Consider the following 22,635-nt stretch of genomic DNA (forward strand, 5'->3'; position numbering starts at 1 on the left):
GTCACCAGAGACAGCACAGACAAGGGGATGCACAGACCAGAGCAGAGCAGGCCTCCGCCAGCCAAGTCAGCAGAGCTGGGGCAGGGAAACGGTGAACTTGACAAAGCACAAGCGATGGGCAAGGAGAGTCTTCCCACACACACACAGCCAACCCCAAGACATCCAGCCAAGAGAGAAAGGCAGTGTGTAGCCAGACTGAAAGACAAGTGTGCACATTCAAAGCCCACAAAAATACTTTGGAACCTTTAGGAGTTGAGCACAGGCGACTCTTGATTACCCCAATCCCTTACTCCCTTGAAGATGCCACCAAAGAATATGGCACCCGAGTTACGCATTTCTATCCAGGTGACCCACTAGGGACACCCGAGTACTTAAGTTGTTAAATTTGTAGGAATATAACCAAATGTTTGTGGGCAAAAAAGGCACCAAATGCAAGTCCTTTTTTATAGATTCATGCTAGTTCCAGAAGGAAGCACATGGTGTTTTCTCCCAGATGTTTACCTTCTACAACTGTGGAACAGCACATCTGCTCAACATACCTTAGCCTCTACAGCTAAGCTGATCACAACATGGGAAGAGGGATTTGTTGCAAGCCAAGTGAAGTGTTAATTTAGACATTACAAAAAAAAAAATCCTCGCCTCCAATGAGGAGTCAAAAGTCAGAGCTAGAATTTGGCCAGAAGTCAGACTTAATTTCTAATTCAGTGATATTAAAGATTAAAAAAAAAATAAAACCAAAGCCTATTTTAAGATCATTTCAAAAAATAAAACCCAAAAATACCTAAAAATGAAAATAAAAAATATCAAATTCCTAAATTTTAAAATAAAATCTCTTTTCATTTCTTATATAAATTCTTTGTAGAAAATAATGCATTTATTCCTTAGGGATCTTAAAAGAATTTAAAATAGCAATGCCACTGACTTTGGCAAGAACATATGTTATACTTTAGTCTTCTTTAACTTACATATATAAAAACACAACATTTTCACCTTCTTAAGTAGAACCAGGTCAAGGCTTTTGGTAATGACATCCCGTCCCCAATTAGTTCCCTATTCTCTATGAAAAAAATGACACCAGACTACATGCTCTCTTTCCCATGTGTCCCCTGTACCTTATCCCCTAAGACAGACTCAGGAGTCATTTGCTGTGTGCAAGAGTCATGACAATGGAATCTTTTGTAGTCTTTCCAAGGTTTCAGGCCCTTCATTTTTCTTTGCTGCTATCTTTCACAGCGTCGTTTCCAAAAAAAAAAAAAAAAAAAAAAAAAAAATCCCTAAAAAGGCTCCCAGGATTTTCTCTGAGACCTTATTCACAATGCTGCAAACTATCAATGATAGTAATTTATGCCTTAACCTACTTTTTGGTCATTTTTCCTAGCCACTTAAGCTAATTATCTAAGTCATTTGTGTACAATAAACAAGGACCTTCCTCCCTCCCTTGGTACTCATCCTCCACTTCATCCCACCCAGTAGGGAAGTCTTAATGCTTGGTGGGCAACCATCATAATTATCTCCATGGCAATAGAGTGCATGTGATTAGACCCACGGGCTTTGCCATCGATGGATGGGAGAGCCATCAAGTCTCAGCATCCGGCTTTGAACAATCATGGTACTTAGAGCAAGGCTGGAGGCCACCATAATGCATGCGGTGAGACACGGAAGTGGGTACTGGGCTGCAGGGCAGCCTGGGGACATTTCTCCCAATGGGATGGGCTATTTTCTCCTGATTTTGCTCTCACTTTTTCCCCTAAAGTTCTCCTGAGGAGGGCTCAAGCCTTCCTGCTTCTGTCTTTACATTTTGTAACCGCTAATTTCAACCTCTTTTTATTCCAGTTCTTCAGCTTCCTTTCCTCATCACTCCAAGTTTCATGGTCTATAGAGCGTGCTTCCGATACAGCAACCAAAAACACACGTAGCAAGAGAGCTTCAAAAGGGCCTTTTGTGGTCTTAGGTGCTGCTACAAATAAAAAGTACACAAGCTTCTGAAGATTTAATGTAATCAAAAGGATATAAAATATCTATTAGCCACTTTATTACACAGACTGAATTGCTAATATGTGGGCTATATTGGGTTAACTAAGATAAAATATAAAATGTAAACTAATTTCCTGTTACTTTACCCATTTTACAATCTAACCATTGGAAAACTTCAATTGCATGTCTGACCTACGCTACATTTCTTTCTTTTTATTTTTCTTGCCTGTGTGTCGTATGAGTACGTGTACATGGGCTGCGTGTATGCAAACACATGCACAGGGGCCAGGAGGTGACGTCAGTAATCCCCTCCAATGATTGTGTGCCTTGTCTATTGCAGCAATCTCTCCCCCGGACCCAGAGCTTGCTGACGCAGCTAAAGTACCTAGTCAGCTTGCTCCCGCGATCCCATCTCTGCCTCCTGTGCTCTGAGATTGTGGACGAGCTGCCCTAGGTACCCAGCATTTATGTGGGTGCCAGGGACCTGAGCTCTGCTCTTTGTGCTTGCACACCGTGTCCTTTACCTGCTGATACAGCTCCCCTGCCCCTTACACTACCTTTCTATTGGATCATACAATAGATTCTTCTTAACTTTTCAACCGGAATAGCATAAGACATGATTTTTAAAATGCTATTTAAGTAGCGCCTTGTGTTTTGTTTTTTTTTTAAGAAATGATTTTATTTTCAATTGTGTGTGTGTACATGTGTGTGCATGCATACGAATGCAGTGCCTGTGATTCAATAAAAAATTTTGGATCCTAGGACCAAGGGTAACAGGTGGTGGTGAGTCACCTTCCTGGGTGCTAGGAATGGGATCTGTATACTGTGGATGAGCAGGATAGATTTTAACTGCTTAGCCATCTCTCTAGCCCTGTCTTGTGCTTTTTAGTATGTGATTTCAGACTTTAATTTAACTTGCTCTGGTACCTTCTAGAAGAAGTTCAGCTACTGTCATCCTGAACCTTCGAAAGTAAGAGTCTTAATGTAATATCAAATACTTCATTTATCCTTGCATCGCCCTTAGCATCTGAAGAACTCTGAATAGACCAGTAAGTCCAAAAGAAAAAAAAATGAGTTGAATAAAACTGGGAAGCATTTTCAGGAAAACACAAAATGGCTACTTCAAGGCCTTTGATTCCTAACCTCTTGCCCATCACACACATAGACATACACACACACACACACCATATTTATGACCATCAGAATTAAAAATGTATTCTTGGTTAAAGGAAAAATGAAAGCAGATCATAGGGATCACCCTCATGATACTAGTCCAACACAGACCATCGACTCAGGCAAAGGGAAACATCTTTTTTAGCACAAGTTAGTCTGAAAAGCACTTGCAAAATTCTGCTTTAAGGGAATGAGTTTACTCAAATGGAAGCTGCTTTAAAAGTAGTGTTCATGAACTTGAACACAGAAAATAAATGAACAGTTTTGACATGGAAAATGAAAAATGAATGCAAGAAAACACAACACATTGCACAAAGGACCATCAGGCTCAGCCAGAGGAAAGAATGCAAAGACTCGTTTGCATGTGGATGACCTGCATGCAGTCTCTTCTCTGGCCAACTGAAGGCATGAGTAAACCCAAAATGTGTTCACTGCTGCCCTCTACTGGCTGGAGATAAGTTGTTCTTACAGTCATCAACCACTCTGGAAAGACTTGTTCTTTTCAGTGTCTACAGAAACAAGGCTGAGCATGGTTTGTTGTGCAGCGTGGGTAGACATGCAGCGCTATATGTGTCTCATATGAGATAATATTCAGGAACAATAATCCCACATTTATCCAGTACCCACTAGGTATCAGGCATTTTGTTTGTTTCTGATTTTTCCAATTACTTTTGAATGTGCCTATTTTCGTCCCATTTCACAAAGAAAGAAAAGATAGATCTAGGCATGTAAGTTAATTACCAAATGTCAGCTGGACCTTAATCCAGGTCTTCCTAACATGGGAAGTGAGGCTGTACCTCTACAGCACACTGGAGACTGAGAAGCAGAGCCTGATCCAGTAAGTACTCAATAAACGTTTCCTTCCAACCTCATGACGTTCTGACATCATTTCTCTGTCTCCCAATGGATTTTTATGGAGATTCCAGCTACTATTGGCCAAAATAGGAAATGGTTTTATAAATCGTGGCACCAATCTGGACTCTTTGTTTTTTGCCATTATTAAAATAGATCTCCAGTACCCTTTCAGTCACTCTGAAAATAAAGGCACAAATTGGGAGAAGCCTGATGCCCATGACAGGGAAGGGACTACACTGCCAAGTATATAAACCTGGAAGGACATCTGCCAGCAAATCTTCTTAGAACTCATGGCACATGTCTGGCATACTCAACAAGTGACAAGAGGACAGCGATTAGGATGCATTGTTGGGTGGTGACTGAGAATGACAAAGGATAAGTAAACTGAGGAAGGAGGCACTGGCAGAGCAGCAAGGAGGCTGGATGCTTGTGACAAGACTATGCATTCGGAAGAAGAGAGGTTCTACCTTCACAGCCTCGCTCGATCTGCCCACTCTTGTGGAGAGCATCATTGATGAGATCAGGCAGGCGCCCGTTCAAGTCTACAGAGGCCAGACAGCCCTGAAATCCATCCCGGGAGGCCACAAGCTTCGGAAGGTTGCTGTACATGCCCTGAGCTAAGCCAGCCATGTAGAGATCACCTAGAAAAAAAATGCACAAAGTAAAAGAGACCGAGTAGAGAAAGGATGTGGCAGCCATGTCCACTAAGGCTCAACACCTTAGACTATTTCTTCCTTCGATGATGATAACACAACAGTGGGGTGGAGGGGTCAACTAAAATAGGAATAACTGCAAGACTTTCTAAACTATTAACCCAAATATATTGATTGGTCATTCATTTTGTGTTCCACATCTCAAAGTCTGAATCACCATATCAACTGTATAAAGATTTCTAATTATAAGAAATAAAGATTAACCACATTTTCAACTGAACAACCATATATTTAGTAGTTTTTGTGTTTGTTAGAAATAATATGTTGAAAGTTTTACAGACATCCAATCAAGGGTCTAACAACCCATAATGAGAGTAATGACCAACTATCCTCCTGTGTGTGTATGTGTGTGTGTGTGTGTGTGCATATATACACAGTACTAAGTACAGCTGAGACATTGTTACCAACGTCACCCAGGAAGAAAAGACTTAGCTGCATCTAGATCTTTGTCCCCCCTATTAGGGACCCTCCTATATTTTGACATAGCCTTGACTTATCACCTCATCTTTTAGACCCCCAAAGCACATTCCTAATATTATCAGAGATCACGAAACATTTTGAGGCATGGATAAGTAGCTTTATGGTATAAATCAACACTTTTCCTATGCAAAACGTGTGGTACAAAAGTATATGGTTGGAACCCCTAACCTGGAGCTTTCCCATGGAAACAACTGTTCTGTTGAGAGATGGGATATAAAATAAAAACTTCTGTAGGAGAATTACCTTTCAAATCCAGATTTTTGGCACCATTGATGACCTGAGTGACTACCTTGGTGTCGACTTTCAGGCTGTGGGTATTGCTGTTGTCCCGAGTGATGACAACATTGTGCCACTGGTTGTCATTCAGGGGGCGGTCACTGTTGCCTTTGATCACATTGGGACCATTGCCAAGATCAAACACATAGTGTATGTACCTATGAGAGACAAAAAAAAAGCACACAATCACTTCAGATACCATCTGAATAGTTAAGTAGCAATCACACACACACATATAAACAACAAAAAAAGCACACAATCACTTCAGGTACCATGAAGTAGATAAGTAGCAATCACACACACACACACACACACACACACACACACATCAAGGGGCTTCAAATCTCAAGTGCAGACCTGGCCTAACATAGCAATTAAATACACTGAAAAGAATTCTTAATAATTATTAGATCATACTTCATTTCAATTCCATATTCACAGACTGACAGAGTGATAGAGTCTTCTTTCCCTTTTTGTATTTTTTTTTAAGTCAAGACTTCACAATATAGTGTAGGTTGGCCTGGAGCTCACAATTTTCCTCTCAAATATTGTGGAATTATGGGCACATGTACCCACACTTAGCCCAAAAGTCTGCTTCTTTAATCCTTCATAGGAATATCTAGATCTAAGAAGTGGTACAGTTAGAGACCCTACAAAACACAAGAGAACAATAATAACAAAAGTCAATCAAGATTGAGTAGCGTATTTGTTTGTTTCTTTGTTTGAGGCAAGATCTGTGTAGTCCAGGTTGACCTCAAATAAAGCTCAGGTTGACCTCAAATTTGCTATTTAGCTGAGACTGGCTAAGATTCACAATATTTTATAGCACACACCTCAGTCAGGAAGTGAAGTAGAAACTCAATCCAAGTTATTCACCTGACTCGTGACCTCAGTCAGCTGGTGAGAATGGCATCTCACAGAGACAAGATCCTCTTGTCTCTATCACACCACAGCTGTTTCACAGGTGTGTGCCATCACACCTGCCCAATGCATGCTGCGCTGGGATCGAACCCAGGACCTTGTGCGTGGTAGACAAACACTCAGGCAAGCTACGTGCCCAGTTCTGTCTTTGTTCATATTTCACTACTTTCCAATATATTAAAGCAGAATCGGGGGGACAAAGAGTGGTTTAAATACTATAAAGTTAACCTCTGCAATGTCCCTAAATTCTGGAAACTCAATTTCATGGTTTTGGGTAATGGGGGATTGTATCAGTGCTTTCCCCTTAAAATAAAAAATTTAATGCTATTAGTAGGGTTGTAAAATAAGTAGGTTTCATGTCTTACTACGCATCCGCTGACTACAATTAGCAATACATCACAGACCTGTATAATACACACCATAGCCATAAAACTATGGTAAATATGGTAAGACATAAATAAGCTTACCTTACAATAACATCAAAGGACAGAAATTCATAGTTAAAAGATCTATGACATCAACTTAGTAGAATTTCATTAAATAATCCTGAGTCCCTGTCCTTTCCAGCCCTAGTCATTGTGTGGATCTTTATTACCAAGGAGGGTACTAGCGAGGGCAGGGGTTAGGGAGTAAAATGGACAGTTTTCTTCACAGCCATCGTTTCAGTAACATTGCCAGCATCAACTAAGTGATCTCTCCTACTTACCCCTTGACCAGCTCAACTGCAATGAAATCATTGCCATCGCCACTATTGAAAAGAATGAAGCCGTCAGCTGATGTGGTCTTGAACTGGAAAAAGAGGTGCATGGAGGTATAGGCCTGGAGGGTGGCGAGGGTCAAGTAGCTGCTCTTGGTCTTGAAAGTCACAGGGTCAGCGATGATGTTCCTCAGCCCAAACCGAGCCTTCAGTTCACAGTAGTCAATGTCCCCATTTTTGCACAAATCTATGTAGAGCAAGCCATTGAACATGAGGCTCTGAAGATGGCCAATGAAGCTGGAAGGGACCACAGAGATGTAGCGCTTCTCCGTCATGATACCAGTCTCAATATTGTGGAACTCCAGGCGGGTGTGGTCTCCCACCATCGTACCTATATAATCAGAAATGAGGTAGGAATGGGATAATTACTGTTTTCTCACAGCCACCTTCCTCTATCTTACAGAAGGAACGTGTTTCCAAGTTTCTGAGTTCTGTCCCAGAAAACACAATACTCGTGAGAGTTCGTAGCACCTGGTCTGAGCTCAGTTAGGAAGTGAAGTAGTAGCTCAGCCCAAGTGACTCTCCTGACACGTGACTTCAGTCAGCTGCTGAGAACGCCGTCTCAGAAAGAAAACCGTGAGCAAACAGAGAACCCAAGTGAAAGGGCATCACTATTCATTGTCTTCATTCAAGAAACAACTCGGGAAGCAGAGGCAGGGATCAGGGAGTAAAACGGACAGTTTTCTTCACAGCCATAGTTTACAGGAGTTTGAGGCCAGCCTGGTGAACAGAGAGAGTTTCCAGAACAGCCAGGACTATACAGAGATTACCTGTGTCTGGAAAGAAAGAAAGAGAGAGAGAGAGAGAGAGAGAGAGAGAGAGAGAGAGAGAGAGAGAGAGAGAAAGAAAGAAACCTTAAATCAAATCATAAGAAGTATTTTTTCCCTGACCAACACTTTCTCATAGTAAGTCATTACTTGGTACGTATAAAGCAATTGTGGTTTCCTAAAACTAATACTGTCGCCTTCCGAAGCGACAGCTTGTACTTGGATCCTGCAGACGGGATAAAGTTGATCATAATCAGGTGGGGCTACAGAATTCATCTCTAGTCACATAACCATAGACTTTGATCTAAAGAGTAAAACCGTGATCTTTGAAAGCTAGAAAGTTGGAAAGTTTGTCTATGTCCAATAATCGGAAAAACTGAGACCCAAACTCACAGTACATCACTCCAAGGTGAGACCTGAAAATAGGCCTTTCTAGAAAGTTCCAAAGTTACCAATTGATCGGTCATTTTTAGGGAATATATACATATATTTTTTTAATGAAAAAGAGATCATGAATTTAAAGGAGATCAGGGAAGGTAAATGGGAGAGCTTAGAGAGAGGAAAGGGAAGAGAGAAATGTTATAATTATGTTTTAATTTCAAAACTAAAAACATAAAAGCAAAAACAAAGGTTCAAGAGATAGGTGCTGAGACAAACTGTTTTGGGAGTAAGAGTCTTATGAGGAGATTTGCTTCTCCCACAGACAACATGACAGGGACCCCACGAGAGTCATCAGTTCTATCAGACAAAGTGACCTTCTCCTTAATTTGGCTCAGTCAAATTAATCTGTTGTTTTACTATCAGATGTCTCACTGATAAATGACATTTGATGTCTATCCGTCTTACTTTTCTTTCACTCTCTACTGGTCCAGAATTTGAGTGTCAAAGAGGAAGGGTGGGCATTTGTCTTCTTGGATAACTTTGCTGGAGTCTAAGAGATCCAACCATGTCTGAAAGGTTTATTCATCTCCTTGGATTTTAAATATAGATCCTACTTCCTCAGACACAAGCTCAGAAGTGATTCAAAGATTTGCAAATGAGCACAGAAATCAGGGCTTACATTTGATGAGCCTCTTCATGGTGTTTTGACAACGGGTGTCAAATTATTCTTTTAATATAAGCAAAAATAAAATAATGATGTTCGTTAAATACATAAGTTGTAGTTAGAGCAAAAATCAAAATGCGACATAAATTTGTTAACAATTGAATGACTAGGAAAAGGAATTAGGACATGAAATTACTTAATATTGACAATTGTACTAGTCATGAAATGAACACAACCTAAAATTCTCACGTTTTTAAACAGTGAAGCGATTGACAAAGCACCCAACTCCACTTGGCCCTATCTCTTCATAGCAGGTGTGGAGACCAGTATAGAAAGTGTCTGGAAAGGGACCACAGGCAGACTGCATGGAGTCAGAGGAACTGCAGGGTGGTGATCTTACTATTTGTGCCCTCACTCACATCCTTCCACACAGAAACTTCAGAGTGAAACCCTTAAAAGCAAAGGCAACCCCATGCGATCCAAAGAGTTCCCAAAGGAATCAGAGAGGCAATTTTAAATTCAGCTGAGAGATTTCTACAAAATTTTATCTTCAGGACTGGGGACTGAGAAAAGTCTGCCTACCAAGAAAATTACCAGTTTTATAAAGCAGAATAAAAGTACATAGGGTATTGGATGAGAATATTTTTTTAAAGAGGCAGAGTAAAAGGATAAGTAAGAGAAGAAAAGAGCAAGGGGCTGGATGGTGGCGGCGGCACACGCCTTTAATCCTAGAACATGGGAGGCAGAGACAAGTGGATCTTTGTGAGTTCGAGACCAATCTGGTCAACAGAGCTAGTTCCAGGACAGTCAAGGCTACACAAGCAAACCCTGTCTCAAAATAAAATAAAATAAAATAAAATAAAATAAAATAAAATAAAATAAAATAAAATAAACAAGAAAGAAGAAAGGAACAAAGGAAGGAATGAGGGAAGGAAGGAAGGAGGGAGGGAGGGATGGAGAAAGGAAAGAAGAATGTAAAGAAGGAAGGGAAAAAGAAATAAACAAGGGAATTCAAGAGCATAGCCCAGAGCCAGATTGATTGAGGATTTAGGATGCCTCAGGGAAAAGATCCACTACAAGTCTAGGACAGTGGGGGGATCTATCGATGTAGGTCCTCAAATCAGAAAAAAAATTGGTTCTGTTATTCACTAAAGAAACTCACCTACCTGTTACACAGACTAAAACCAAGCCAACCACACACACACAAAATACCCTATGATATTACATCTGACAAAAATTTTAGAAGACTTTGCTTGACATTTGAAACTTCCACCAAACTAGTCAAATATGACAAAACAAGTCCATGTGTGGTCTAATCCATACAAGGAACTGAGAACCCTGCAGAAGACAACACCTTCTGAACTTTGAGTGTAGACCAAACATTTTCTCACGTGACAATAAGGTATATGCACACCTCAGAATGGCTGCTCTAGAATTCCAGAGGAAAGAAAAATAAAAGGCTTGAGTGAAAGATAATAAAGAGACATGAGGACTAACTATCTCTATATGCAAGGTCTTCTGCTAAGCTTCCGACTATGACATGTGTCACAATAAGCACTAAGTTATTGATGGCAGCATTATGTCTCCTTAGAGGTAAGGGCACTTAGTGTTCGGGGGTGAAGCAGTTTGGTTAAGGTCCCAACAGGTTGGTATGGTAGACCTTCAAACCGAATCCACGAATCCAGATGTGCATAGCACACAGACCGCTTCTTTATATGTATACTCTATTGTTTTTGAAGAAAATTTTGATGCATTTTCCATATCCTTGCCCATAAAAAAGCAGTAGATGGACTTGATCTGCTACCACTGCCGTGTAGTAACTGTAATAGAGTCCAGTCTTCTACTGGGGATCATATGCCATTCCACCTAACTCAGGATGATTGGCCATCTTTCCTAAGAAAGCCTCGTGGCCTTAGTCCTTAGTCACTCCCATAGTTCATCAGCAGGTGACAAGCCAGTCACATAGTGCCCCTCAGAATGAAGACAAATAGGAAACCCAGGAGAACTCTGGCCACATCTGCAATTTCCCATGATGACAGAGCACATGGAGGATGAGTATATAGGCTCTGGGGGTATCTTCCTCTGATTTGAACTCTAGAGTCACAGATTCTTCACTTGGTTGCCTTAGGCAAGGTTCTTAACTTTTTTACTCTTCCATTTCCCATTTGTGAAAGGAGTATGCCTTGGTCAGGATTAAGGGCATCAGCACAAAATTCTAGAAAGTTTCTAGGACCATAACCATGGGCTACTAGTTATTATTCTTTTCCTTTCTTTGAATGTTTTAATCATTGTTCAATTTTTTTACACAGAAGTTCTTGTTACAAATGGGACAATCTAGTGCCTCTGGGTATCTCATGGCCTACAAGGGAGGCTGAGTTCAGCAAGTTTCAGTGATATGGTGGGGAGGGGGGCATGCAGTGGGCTCAGACTTGAGACATTAACTTGAAGGGAAAAATTTGGATGGCCATTTTTCTTTTCATATAATTTCTGGCCAACAGGACGAGTTTGAACCAATAATAATGATAATACATGATGATGATGATGTTGATGATGATGATGATGATGACATTGGGAAATGTTGGGAGAAGGCACTAGGTCCTCTATGACTTCCAAACATATAAAGAATAGCTCAGAAAAGGGAGGTCTATAAAGTCTCCGTTAGGGACTTTACGTTTTCATCACAATTCTCCAGCCACACTAAATCCTAACACTTTTCTCCATGTTCCATAGAAAGGCCTTATTCTAAAAATAATTCCGAAGCCAAATATATTAGGCAATTAGTGCATATTCAGTTATTGGTGATTAGCAATGTGCACTAGCTATTCAAAACCTCCTAATGAGCCTTGAATAAAGAACTTCACTTTGTGACCTAACATTTCCTATTCACACCCTATCAACGTTTTATTAACACGAGTCATAAATTGTTGTTGGGAGATTTTGAGAAAGGACGTTCTTATTCAGACTGTAGGTGGGTGAGAGAGAAGTCAGTTTGGGCCGGAGCAAGAAGTCCTGGGCAAGTGCACTGTCTGAGCACATTAGCTCGCTCTTGTGAGAAACACAAACCAAGTCAAGCGTTCTTTTAAGTTGTCCTTAATAATAGAAATCTAGCCCCATCAATCAACCAAGCCTTATTAACTGTCAACCGAACTTAGTGCTTTTCCAAGAATACAATTGTATGATAAAAAAAAAATGGAAAACACTAGGCTGGAGACTATTTCTTTCTTGGCCTTTGGTGACAAACGAGCCTGGCCTATTCTATATGTCATTTGTATAGCCTAGTTAGAAATTTGGCACACTGGAGGACCTGAAACAGTATGGAAAGGATTACTGAGTAAGCCAATAAGACACCACTTAGAACCATGTATATTTTAGAGTCACTGCCTGATTTTATGAATTCTCTAAATTAAAATTATATCCCCAAGCCTCGTTTCACTGTTTAAAAAAAAAAATCAACAATAAAAACACCAAACAAACAAACTCTTTTCCACTCCCAGATTCCTTTCTACTTTTCAGCTGCTGTCTCCCAGCAGCACTGAAGTAGGGGGTATGGCTGAAAGTGGAAGAATTCATTAATTTCAAATAAAATTACTAGATGGCTTGGACATGCCAAGGCTTAGCCCCACGCTCTAATTGTTAGCGCTAATAGAAAGCACAGTACATAATTGCCTTTATTCCAAAGGTTCTATAAAAGAACAATGATCAAGGCAAGGGATTACTGTACTCTTAGTTCTGAAATTCTCAGGGCCTGTGTTTTGCGGTTTTCAAGGAAAATGAAAGGAGCTCACTGCTGCGTGAGACCGGGGTGAGAGTGCCACCTAGTGGTAGCTATGTATAACACACTGTAAACTGTATCCTGGGATTTAACCAGCCAAATCCAGAGGAATTAGTGCTGCTTGCAAGCACAGCATTTGCAGGCTACTGTCTGATCTCACAGTTCATGGGGACAGCTTGAATAATTAATGCAAATCGAAAATTGCTTCTAAACAACAAAGTCATTTTTTTCATCTCATTTTCTATATTCATTTCATACCATTAAGTTACCCTGAGGTCCCATAGGTCAGAAAGTCCTTCCAATGACGGAGCTGTGTCTTTGATAATTGGTGTGGCTCTAAGTGGAAAGAGACAGAGTGCCGGGGTCGGCATCCTGAGATGTATTCCCCACCTCACCCTAGCCATTCATTATGTTTTGCTTGTGCTGGAAGAGAAATCATTTTCTTTTGATGGATTGTGAAGTGCAGCGAACTGCTTCCTTCTTTGGGATCACACAGACGTGGATTTGAAGCTTACTTACACAGCTCTAGCTTCCCCATTCCTCTTCAGTAAAATGACAATAGGGACATTTATTTTGAAAGAGTATGTTGAATTATTGAAGATTAAAGGAACAGATAATCATAAAACAGCTAGCACCACATCTAAAGCTGGATGGATATATGGTGTGTGTTTTTCTTCTGTCTAGATCCTCTCTCCCCCCTCTCTCTTTCTGTCTCTGTCTCTCTTTCTCTCTTTCTCTCTCTCTCTCTCTCTCTCTCTCTCTCTCTCTCTCTCTCTCTACACACACACACACACACACACACACACACACTACAATTAAAGATTCTAGAAGTATAGAAGTAGTGAAGCTTGGTCTCATAAATTAAAATTAAATTTTTGGATCCACTGTTACAGAACATTTACGATGGAAAGGGCCCTAAAAAAATCACAAAGGTTCAAGTTTAAAGATGGAGAAATGAAGAAAAGGAGATTCTGTATATTTATCCAAAAAGCATAAAACAGTTTCATGGAACTGACTGTTTTAAACCCAAGGCTTCTGTCCCGCTCTTCGAAGAAGGCACAGAAGGCACCGGCGGCCACAGCTGAGGTTGCAGACTGAATTAGACAGGGTCAGGAATAGTGAGTGGCTTCCCAAAGGCCCTGCAGGGAGTTAATGTCCAGGCTAGATCAGATGACACCAGAGTCCCATGGAACTGCCCTGTGCAGAATGGAGTTTAATTTTCTTCTAGGATGTGAGTTCGGCACACTGTGTGCTTGGATACTCGGCTGGCAATGAACTCGGGATCATTGCCTGACTAATTAAAACGATCCATCAAATTCTGAGAGAGTCTACCTTCATTAACCACTCTTAATTTCCCCACCCCAGTTGGTTGCTTTCTCAACTGATTGACAATTATATTCCTACTCACTTACACGGGAATGTCAAGACATATTCTTAACATTTTCAAATACCAGAGTTCTTCCCAATCTACTCAATTGGTTTAATAATAGGAAATGGGTGATTTTTGCGCACCTTTTATCTTATCTTCTACTATTCTAACATATTGCTGATGGATAGCATGTCAGCAGGAAGCACTTCCATATTGCCTGGGACTCTCAGTGTTCCTTTATATACATACATACACACACACACACACATACACACAATGCCTTCCTAAACACAAAGCTGTTGTACAAAGGATTTGCCTGTTTGAGCATCACTATATGCCAGTTCCTCTCACAATAATGCTATGGGACAATGGTCCTGTGCCCTGTAAAGATTTGTCGGTTGCACTGGTTTAATAAAATGCTGATTGGCCAGTAGCCAAGTAGAAAGTATAGGCAGGGTGACCAGAATGGGGGAATTCTGGGAAAAGGAAAGGCCCAGTCTGCAGCTGTAACCCAGATGCAGAGGAAGAAAGATGAGAATGCCTCACTGATAAAAGGTACCAACCCACATGGCTAACACAGACAAGAATTATGGGTTAAGATGCAAGAATTATTAAGAAGCCTAAGCTAATAGGCCAACCAGTTTATAATTAATGCAGGCCTCTGTGTGTTTCTTCGGGACTGAATGGCTGTGGGACGGGGCAGGACAGAAAATTCTGTCAACAGGTACTTAGTGACTAACAATTAAATAACTGAATGGCTAATTAAAACAAACATGTCCAGCACCTCCTACCACATGCTCTTCTCGTATTCTCTGTGACATCCTATATTTTTGGACTCTCTATTTCCTCCTATTCAAGAGTGATTTGTTTGCTGGTGCAGCGAGCTGACGTAGAGAGTGACTGATCAGGCATTTTTAATTATTAGTAACAGAGGCATCCATATAACTCTACACCTGTTCTCTGGGCATAGACTGCATACCCAAGAGAGAGCCCGATGAGAAGGATATTGCAGTAGTGGGCTAGCTGTATACAAGCTGAAGAAAAGGATTGTGAAATTCGGAGTAAGGGGAAATTCTTAGCCTTGCCTGTGCGTGTCCATAGAGAACATGATGTGTTACTTCCTTTAAAGAGAACAGAAACTTCCAAAAGGTGAATGGCAGACAGACCAGACAGTGAGAGCAGAGACAAAGCCCACCACAGTCACACTTACCCTCGGCCACGTCATCATCCACTGTCAGCTTAAGGCTTTTTCCTCTGCGCACCACCCGGACGGTGTGCCACTCATTGTCATTGAGCTTCTGACCTGCGTACAGGGTCTCAGGTCCTTTGCCTAAGAACGGTGGTAAGTGTCAAAAGTTAGAACCGGCTCTCAGAGTACTGCTCAGGGCATAAAGTTTGTCAAAGCCACACTGGTGCACATGACCCAGGACAGCCACGGATCCTACTGCTACGGTTCCCATGCAACCCTCTATATCCATCTCCAAAATCAGATATCTCAATCAAAACAGGAATGACATTCATCCATAATGAAGGAAATAAGTATCCTCCTTCATGCATAGTTATGAGGTCTTTCAATACTAAAAAGACTTAAGATTTACAGTGATCACTAATCAGCGGGCATTTGTTTGGGTAAGGCTAGATACCAAAAATTCATCATCATTTAATTTTTATTGGTCACTTGCCTCTTTAAGCTTAGTACAAAAGTGTGGCTTTTACAAAATATTTACCAAATGTGTAAGAAATTACTCTTCAAATTCTATTTCCTTAACTTGCCATTTCTAGTAACCCACAGTCCTATCAGAATTTAACAACCATAGCAATCAAAAAAGTAAGCAACACTAAAAATTGTATCTAGGTTTAAACACTGCAATTAATACCCCTGGGTTAACACAAAGGGACCCAGGGTTTTCTCATTGTTCATCATCCTCCAAAAACTAAAACAAACAAAAACCTCAAAAGATCAAGAGAAGGAAATATCATAAATTTCAATATTGAACATGTAATCTCAAAACAGTGTTTCACATAAAGAACCACTAGGTAAAAGGAGTCAACTTAGTAGTCTCAAGAGAACCCATGTTAAGACAGTCAAGATGAAATTCAAGTTGACCCTATGAAGGGCCTGGGAAGCAAGGAATTGTGGTGTTTAACAGCAAAAGACTGTAAGACAGAGAAACACAAGGCATTGAGATGCTGCCATTAGCAAGAGGAAAGAAACTAACTTCAGAAAGTGTATCATCATGGACCCAAAATGAAAATCTGAAGACAAAGAACGCGTCAGAGAAGCTGTGGATTTGGACCAAGCTTTTTCTGAGGCATGGAGCTCATCCATGCAAAAGCTGATGGTTAAGCAATGCTGAACAAATCAGTCAATATATGCACAGCTTTGTGCTTAAAATAACTTGAAATATATTAAAATATGTAAGAGAAAGCTATGATACTTTATTTTGGAAAAAATAAACTCAGACAGAAATCTTTAGGTAATTGTAAGTTGTACCTTTTAAATATTGAGTAATTAATATTCCTAGTAGAGCTGGCTTTAAGAGTTACAGAGTTAAGTTTGGGAAATCTTCTCCCCTTGAAAAAGTGATGAATTTTATTTTAGTTTCAGCACAAGCATATTTTTTTCCTTCGGAATTTATCCACCATCCAACATGCTACTCAAAGAAGTAAGACTCTCGAACATCAGTGATGAAACTTGGGTTGATCCAGTGAGCCTCAAACCCCATACTGATGGCATGAAATAGCTTGATGACTCTTCGGAGAAGAATTTGCTAAGAAACAACTGTTACTGAATATCGTATTTGCTTCTTAATGCTATCTTGAATTCACACAGTAAAATGGAATCCCCCTCTACATTTCAAATCACTAAATAGACCCGTTCATCATTTCCTTCAACTGAAGCCTCAGATGGTGCAGTCTCCTCTTTCAGACCCCCCACTGAGAGGGCAGCGGGAGAAAATGGATGACATCATGTGGGTTCTTTTTATAAGCAGAGTGGACGCTCTTAGAACAAACAAATCTGCCTTTGTGTTTTATGTTTTTATCCTCTTTATTCTATGTACAAATGCTTTGCTAAGAGAGAACAAAGAGAAGACGGATGTGGAGAAAAGTGGCTATGGAGGCAGAACGGCTACAGATATGGGCTATTTAAAGCCTCTCCTCCAAGGGAACATCTGTTCTTTAGGCAATTCTTTTTTCACATCAGTTAATTTTTAAGATTGGGGACAAGAGAAAAGAGAGAATGACACGCACAAACACAGTCAGTTGGGGACATTGCTACCTAAGCACTGCGTTAGCTACAGAAATGCAAAAGAAGCTTTATTTTTGCCTCAGGTGTTTTCAGTGAAGCCAGCATTTTACAGGTATAGCATTTAAAGGTATCCAGCAAGTGTGTGTGGTGGCCAGATTCCAACACAAATATTCAACTGTCCATTCAACTTTAAAGCATTAGAATGTGATGTCCTATACTTAAATTTATGGAAATATTAGTGAAACGTTTTATGCCCTGCTATTTCTGACATCACTAATTCTCATTATTGTAAGAGTGGGTGAAAAAGATTCACACCAATTTCATTAAAATGACAGGGAATCTTGGCCAATATTCACTTGCAAGTAGCAAACCAATAAACCTCGGTGAGCCTTTATGAAGCCCATCTTCTGGAAGTGAAGTGCTAATGGCATTTATTCTTAATCAAGCCAAAAGGCCAAGTCACCATGCTAATGGAAAGTGATTGTTAAATTCAGCTGCAAGTTTCGGCAAAGAGAGAGGAGGGGTGTCAAGTTAACCTGTAATTCCTAAAGGAGACTGAGCAAGCAAAATGTTGAAACACAAGAAACTTCGGCTTGCAAAGCTGAAAAGATCTAGTCCAGGGAGGATTCCCACCTCAACCCCCACCCACAAATTGAATAGAATCAGTCAAAAAGCTAGTGAAGCAGCAATGGTGGGTAATGTGTAGAGTTCTTTCTGGTAGGTAGAGGGTGCCCCCAAAAGGAAGAAGAAGGAAAAGGACATTGTTCACGTTTGAATTGAAAAGACACTACCAAGAACTAGCAACGTCAGACCTATAAGTGTTCCGACTCTGTTGTTTCTTCAAAAACTAAGATGATTATGATCTGAAGTGGGGTTCACATTGGATGTATGTGTTGGCATGTTTCCCTTCTTTCACAGTGCATACAAGAAATATTGAGCCCAGGAAATCCTATGAGTCCCCTTAGGCTGCTCAGACATGAGGGCTACAGTTAAACAGAAGAACCCGATCCACTCTCATCAGCTGACTTCCCCAGATCATGATACTTATGATGAAGAGGAGAACCACAGAGGAAAAGTTCTGATATACAGAGTTTTGTAAGAGTAGAGAACTGAATTCTTCATGCCTGAAAAACAAAAATCCTTTTATGATTGTCTGTAGTGGTAGCAACAGCATGTCCACTCCTTCTGGCCTTGCAACCATCTTCACTTAGCACTGCCTCTTTGAAGGGAGGTTTTGTGCATTGGAACATGGACTAATTTTCTGATAAGCAGACAACAGAGAACAAGAAATAGCAGCTGAAAAACACCAAACAGATTCTTTTCTTGAACCCAAGAGAAACCCCAGGTCATTAAGCAAGAAGAACTAATAATAAAATCAAAATAAAACACTATAATAAAAATCACTGCTGGTTGCTTGGAGGAAGATGACACTCAGATATCAAAAAATTCTTAGCTCCCTCGGAAGACCTGTACACCGTGGGCTTTAGTTTAATCATTTTTAACCTAGTTAAGCTTTTTAGAAAACAGACGACATTGCATGATTTTGCTATTTCCTCTAAGAACAATATAGCCATAGAAACTACAGGTTACCTCAAAATACACATTTTTATTATTCTATTTCTATGACCTCATGAAATTAAGGTAAACCCGATGGTTTTGCTCATATGCAGGCGGTAGAGATTCCTTCCATCTGCCACAAAGGGCTGTTTTCAAAAGTGGGAGGGAACGTTTGGGGACTTTTGATTGTGTGGGGGAGGAAACGGGTGACCAACATGACTTTTCTTCACCTGAATTTCTCTATTTGTGCAAAAGAGAAAATAATACCTTGGTTTCCCTAGGATCCATGTTCTACGTGAGTCTAAAAGAAAGTCCTACAATCCCCTAAAAATCAAAAAACATTCTCTCTTGAAAAGGTATATATAATTCTATAAATACATGGTATGTGCAAATTATTTTGTTAGATAAAAACAAAACAAAGACATTGATGAAGAAAACACTTACCTTTATTTCATCAGCACCTAGCTGCGACAAGAAGTCTACTGAGCCCAGAGCAACAGATTTTATTGCCCATCCTTCCCAGAGAAACAGATTATTTAGGGGTGAAGCAAAGGCAAAGAAAGGAACTTAAGGAGGAGAATAAGGACAGGGAAGTGTTTTTGTTTTCTGTCTAGAATATTAAAAAAAAAAAACAGTTAAGGCAGTATCTGGTTTGCCTTTGTAAGTATAAACTCAGCAGATTTCCAAAACCAGATTAGATGAAATTATTGTAGCAAAACTGCTCAGTTCAATTATTTCATTTTCACCAAAGTCCTCAAGCCTCAGGGACAACTGAGGAACTTTCCACAACAGGTATGGAAGGTACAATGTGCTCAGAATAAGTCTTCTACAAGTGACCCAACTCTACAGTCTGAGCACGTACACCATGGTGAAGATCCAGATTCTAGTAATAAATAAATAAATAAACAAACAAACAAATAAATAGATAAATAAATAAATAAATAAAAATAAATCTTTCCAGGGAGTCCAGCACGAGTAACATCTTCAGCAACAGACTGCTCACCCTCTTCTAAGGACTGCCCATCAACCTCAGTACTTCATGCGCTAACGGTACACAGCTACTCAGCTGTGGCAGTGTTAGGGAACTGACAACTATGAGGTTTAACAAATGGTAAATGAGGAACAGTGAGACCATGCGATCAGTGTGATATTGAGATCAGATAAGCAAAATGGGAAAGATCCTTCATGGGTCTGCCCTTTAGTTACGGGCGAGGAAACCTGAAGAGGCAAAGACAAATTAAGGAAGACGACCTACATCTCAGGGGAGTTGACTTCTCTATGTTTAGAGGGCATGAGGTCCTTGTGCTCACAGATAAGCCCTAGGGAAACCAGGTGTGGTAGACAGGCAGGGCTGTCTCTTCAAGGAAGATTATACAGAACCTATTTTTCTGTCCAGAAGGCTGGGAATGGATATAGTTAGTAACCTAGTGACCTGTACTATCAGTAGGGCTAGGCTACACTCAGTCCCCCGGGATATCCTTTCTCCCTAGACCTTTATCTTGAATGTTGTTTCTCAGTCAATAGAAACCAGCCTTATGGGGGATGCCACATGTACTTTGTAACAGCCTAGGTATCCTCTGTGCTATCTGTAGGGCCAGGCCACATTTCACTCCCACAGACCTTTATGATTGTTGTCTCAGTCATTCTCTCTAGACCTTTATCTTCAGAATAGTTTCTCAGTCAATAGAACCCATCTTCACAGAAGAGGTCATATTACACTTTGTAAAAAAAATTTCAATTTAAACATGTCTTAAACACTGTTGTACACATGGGATTGAATCAATGGTCAACAGGAAACTTTTCTCCAAAATTGTGCTGTGCTTAACTGTGCCTAAAATACAACTCTGGGTATCAGACTCTAGAAGTCTGAACCAACATCGGCTACTGACTCATCATAAATAGGATTTCCTTCTAGCTTCACACAAACAGATACTCTGCTGGCCCTAGTGTTTGTAGAGACTCCCACAGATGAGGAAATTAGAACGGGATAGAATGAAGTCAAGTTTAAGTTGATAAAACATAATTGCAAATGAGAAGCGAAGACAAAGGAGTAGCTACTTCATAGAATGCTGTAGGAAAAAAAAATCTCTATGTTCTGTTCTTGTCATGAGTTCCTATTCTAAACGACAGGGTCACACAAGACTTCTCTGAGGAAATAGGTTTGAGAAGAGTGAAAATGTGCAAATGCCCAAGGCCATGAGGTGAGCATGTTGGAGAATGCCAAAGAGGTCCATTTTGGCTGAAACTGGTACCCCAGAGGGAGAAGGAAGGGGAGAAATTGGTGATGTATGCAGAGGCCAGATGACATAAGACCATAGATGACATGTTATTCCATCTACATACAATTCTAAAGGCAACAGGAAGCTTTGGAAAGTTAAGAAAGTGTATAATTACTACATTATTTCTTTTGTGTCTTTACATATTTCTGTAAGTGTGTGCTTGGATGCTCATCCCTATGTGCACATGGAGAGGCCAGAGGAAACTAAAATCTTACGTTTTATTCCTTTGGCACAGGATTGCTTACTGAATTTGGGGCTAGCCTGGCAGTCAGTAAGCTCTAGCAATATTACTGTCCCACCCCTAAGCCCACACTGAATGGTGGAATTACATGCCTGGCTTTTTTTTTTAAATAGTCACAAACATGATGTTTGTTTTTCTTCAATAAAATAATGAATAGGCCGGGCGGTGCTGGTGCAAGCCTTTAATCCCTGCACTTGGGAGGTAGAGGCAGGCTAATCTTTGTGAGTTCGAGGCCAGCCTGGTCTACAAGATCTAGTTCCAGGACAGGTTACAAAGCTACAAAGATACCCTGTTTCCAAAAAACAAAACAAACAAAAAAGGAAAGAAAAGAAAGAGTATATATTTAAAAATCCACACTTGGCAGATAAAATCAAACAAAAAAAATGAACATATTGGCAAATAGCAATGCCCAGTAGCAATATTCTTAAAGGATGCTGAGATGGAGGCAAAGGGACTGAGTTCTGAGAATCAGTTTAACACTGACAAACCTTTCAAAACCTAACCCTAACCTTAGCCATTTCCAGACTTGGAGTTCCAGACTTGTAAAATGGTGACGATATGTAACTGATAAGATACAATGACCTCCATACAAACATTCCAAGACATGCATGTTCAGGATAAAGAGATTAAAAGTGCAAAAAATGTTATTGATATTCTTGGGTCCCTGCCCTAGCCACGCCCACTCCCATAACCTCTGACCCGCCCATCGCCATCTTGGGACTCTCTCTCTCTTTCTGCTTCCTTATTGTGCGCACGCGTTTTCTCTCTCTCTCTCTTCTTTTATCTCTCCTCTCTCCTTTTATCTCTTTTCTCTGTCTTTCTTTCTCCCCCTTCCTTAATAAATACTTATGGCTATTTCCTGTGTTTACGTGTCTGTTACCTGCCGCCACCATGGGCCAAGGAAGCGTGCCCTCCTGTAGCCGCCCTCATGGCGGGCTCCCTCCGCCAGCCCGCCTGGGGATCGTTTGCAGCAGCTCTCTAATCGTTTTTTAAGAATAACAGTTATAATACCAGTACTTTTAATATCAGAGCCATATGGTCTTAATGTCTGATTTGAAGTTAGAGTGCTCATCATAAAAACATCATTTCTCCATTTCTCTTTCATTTGCTTCTTCACATGCTTGAGAACATCAGTGCCTCACAACCACCATGCTTACCTCTCAGGGACTTCCGTAACATTCACTATTGGTCTTCTCTTATCACACC

The 22,635-nt window shown here is 40.4% G+C and overlaps 1 protein-coding gene across 6 annotated transcripts in view; it reads right to left on the minus strand.

Annotated features, from left to right (window-relative positions):
- Nrxn3 (neurexin 3) overlaps positions 1-22,635 on the minus strand; it is a 1,514,195-nt gene that overhangs the window by 807,318 nt on the left and 684,242 nt on the right. For all 6 annotated transcript variants that reach the window (XM_050152455.1, XM_050152454.1, XM_050152457.1 and 3 more), the window contains 4 exons: positions 15,313-15,432; positions 7,099-7,480; positions 5,439-5,629; positions 4,470-4,643 (listed from right to left, as the gene is read on the minus strand). In XM_050152455.1, the coding sequence (XP_050008412.1) occupies positions 4,470-4,643; positions 5,439-5,629; positions 7,099-7,480; positions 15,313-15,432 (867 nt within the window). The remainder of the gene's footprint in view (positions 1-4,469; positions 4,644-5,438; positions 5,630-7,098; positions 7,481-15,312; positions 15,433-22,635) is intronic.

This window comes from Alexandromys fortis, unplaced genomic scaffold (genome assembly GCF_014885135.2).
Source record: "Alexandromys fortis isolate MF-2015 unplaced genomic scaffold, M_Fortis_MF-2015_v1.1 scaffold_47, whole genome shotgun sequence".
Classification (NCBI taxonomy): Eukaryota; Metazoa; Chordata; class Mammalia; order Rodentia; family Cricetidae; genus Alexandromys; species Alexandromys fortis.